The 2,298-nt window shown below is 44.4% G+C and overlaps 1 protein-coding gene across 1 annotated transcript; it reads left to right on the top strand.

Moving 5' to 3' along the window:
* Nucleotides 1–162: 162 nt before the first annotated feature.
* GNI_219820 (putative reverse transcriptase family (RTs) from retrotransposons and retroviruses protein) lies at nucleotides 163–2,281 on the top strand (the record flags this gene model as incomplete). The annotated part of the gene is made up of 2 exons (XM_011135591.1): nucleotides 163–2,173; nucleotides 2,205–2,281. 2 exons carry the CDS (start codon nucleotides 163–165, stop codon nucleotides 2,279–2,281), a joined length of 2,088 nt encoding a protein of 695 aa, XP_011133893.1.
* Nucleotides 2,282–2,298: the final 17 nt, after the last annotated feature.

Raw genomic sequence — 2,298 nt, 5'->3', positions numbered from 1 at the left:
TTGTATCGGATCAACAAGAAGAAGATCTATCGAGTCAAAGAAATGGCAAGCGTTCAGAGATCAGCTAGCAAAGAGTTATACCCGTACTAGCAACGAGATTGATGTTGTGGCGCAAGACTTGAGTGAAGTTGAAGAACGTGAAGATGCAGAAGATTTAGTAGTATGGTTCGAAGAAAACCCGTACAACGGTACCATATGTTAAGAAGACGTTGGAAGCATCCCAATGCTTTCCATTCCCATCAGCTGAAACAAGCTCTGTTGAATAAACTCTGCCCTGCGTTACAGGCTGAGGCTATGAGATCTGATTGGCGCGAATGGGATTTGGATAGATTTATTCAATTCATCCTAAAGTGCAACGATGATCTGGCAAGAAGAAAACGAAGGAATGCTAAAAGGGTAAATATGATTGCAAATGTAGTACCCATGCGACCAGAACCAAGTATGGCACCAAGGCCGAACTATCCGCCAAGACGTGAGACTCAACCACGATTTTATGAGGTGGGCGATGAAGTTCTCGAGACGCCGCGAGGCACGACACAAGTACCGAAGGGCGTGGACAACAGACAATGCAGATGGTGTAAGTCCCCACAACACACCTCAAGAGATTGTCCTACGAAGCCTTCCTGTACTGTGTGTGGAAAGAAGGGCCATGATGAGAAGAATTGCTATAGGGTGACACGTCAAGGAAAATTAGCTACACAACACATTACGGTCACACGCACGCCACAAGGTATTAGCATGGACTTGAAAGAAGATACTTCGAACCTAGCCGTGCTGGAGAGTTTAGCTAAGTACTTCAACGACTCATGCGATAGGGTAAAAGAGCAGAAGGCTAAGGCCGCAGCTAAGAAGAATGAACCAATGGCGGGTGCGGTCAATGTCGCGTCTGAACAAGAAAGCGGAGGTTTGTATGGGCGTTTTGTTATAGCCGACACGCATGTGACGTGCCTGGTTGATCCTGGTGCTGACAAGAACATCATCAGTTGGCAACAACTACAAACTCTACCGTTGGAATACCGATGTTTATGGCGACCGAATGAAGATGGTGAAATGATGTTGAACTTTATACAAGGCTCATGCGAAGTAGTTGGAACCATTAATCTACCTGTGATTTCACCTTTGGGAAATGTTGAGATGGAGTTCTGCATTGTGAAGGACGCTAGATTAAACATCCTCGGTAATCCGTGGATGCGGACGTTGAGCGCTGCTATTTGTTTCAAGAATGACGAAGTCCGAAATGAAGTTGGCCAACTACCCTTATTTACGGGTGAGATGGTTACCTATGCTGATGTCTTTAGCACTACACAAAGTGTTGTTGATGTCAACATTCTGTCGGACCTAAAACAGAATCTGGGTGAAACTCTCAGTGACGCTACCAAGTCACGGATAGTTGACATTCTGGAGAAATACTCGGAAGCATGGAAGAAGACAAGAGTCGCGTGTTCAAAGAACTTTGTTTACCGTATCGATACTGGTGAGGCTACTCCCATAGTTGAACCTCATCGACATTTCGCGCCGAAGACATTAGAAGAACTGAAGCGTTTGACACGTGAGCTACTTGAGGCTGGGGCTATTCGAAGATCTACTTCAAATTGGCTTTCACAACCAGTCATAGTTGCAAAGAAAGATGGTTCAAGTCGATTATGTGTAGACTTTCGATCATTGAATGCGGTTACGAAATCAGACCCATTTAATGCTCCCGACGCTGCTGCCATAATCCGTCAACTCGGACACTCAAAATTGTTCGTAGTGATGGATCTAAAGAACTCCTTCAATCAGATGAAAATCCATCCTGACGACAGACATAAGACAGCTTTCTGGACTCCACTAGGTCAGATGGAATGGCTTGGAGTACCGTTTGGATTGTTGAATGGAACGTCTGCCCTAGCCCGATGGCTCTACCTGAACGTAATCGACCTTGAAGGCATCGCTGTTTATGTTGATGATATTGTCATTCATGCAGATGATGAATCTACACTACTTAAATACTTTGAAGCCATGATGAAACGTCTATGTGAAATTGGTGCCCATGTTAATGTCGGCAAATGTAAGTTTGGCATAGAAGAGATTGAATTCCTAGGTTTCAACGTAAAGGCAGGGAAGTTAACTCCGCCTGTCGAATCCATCAATGCTATTAATGCGATCAAGGTCCCGCATGATACTACTACCATCCGTCGATTCTTAGGGATGGTTGGGTATTTCAGGAGTTTCATACAAGGTTTTGCTGAAATTGCAGGACCACTCTACGAACTACTTCAAAAAGATACTACTTTCAAGATGACTACTGAAAGACTTAAT

The sequence above is a fragment of the Gregarina niphandrodes genome, assembly GCF_000223845.1.
Source record: "Gregarina niphandrodes unplaced genomic scaffold scaffold00175, whole genome shotgun sequence".
In the NCBI taxonomy this organism is placed as follows: domain Eukaryota; phylum Apicomplexa; class Conoidasida; order Eugregarinorida; family Gregarinidae; genus Gregarina; species Gregarina niphandrodes.
This window is presented reverse-complemented; position numbering and strand designations above follow the sequence as displayed.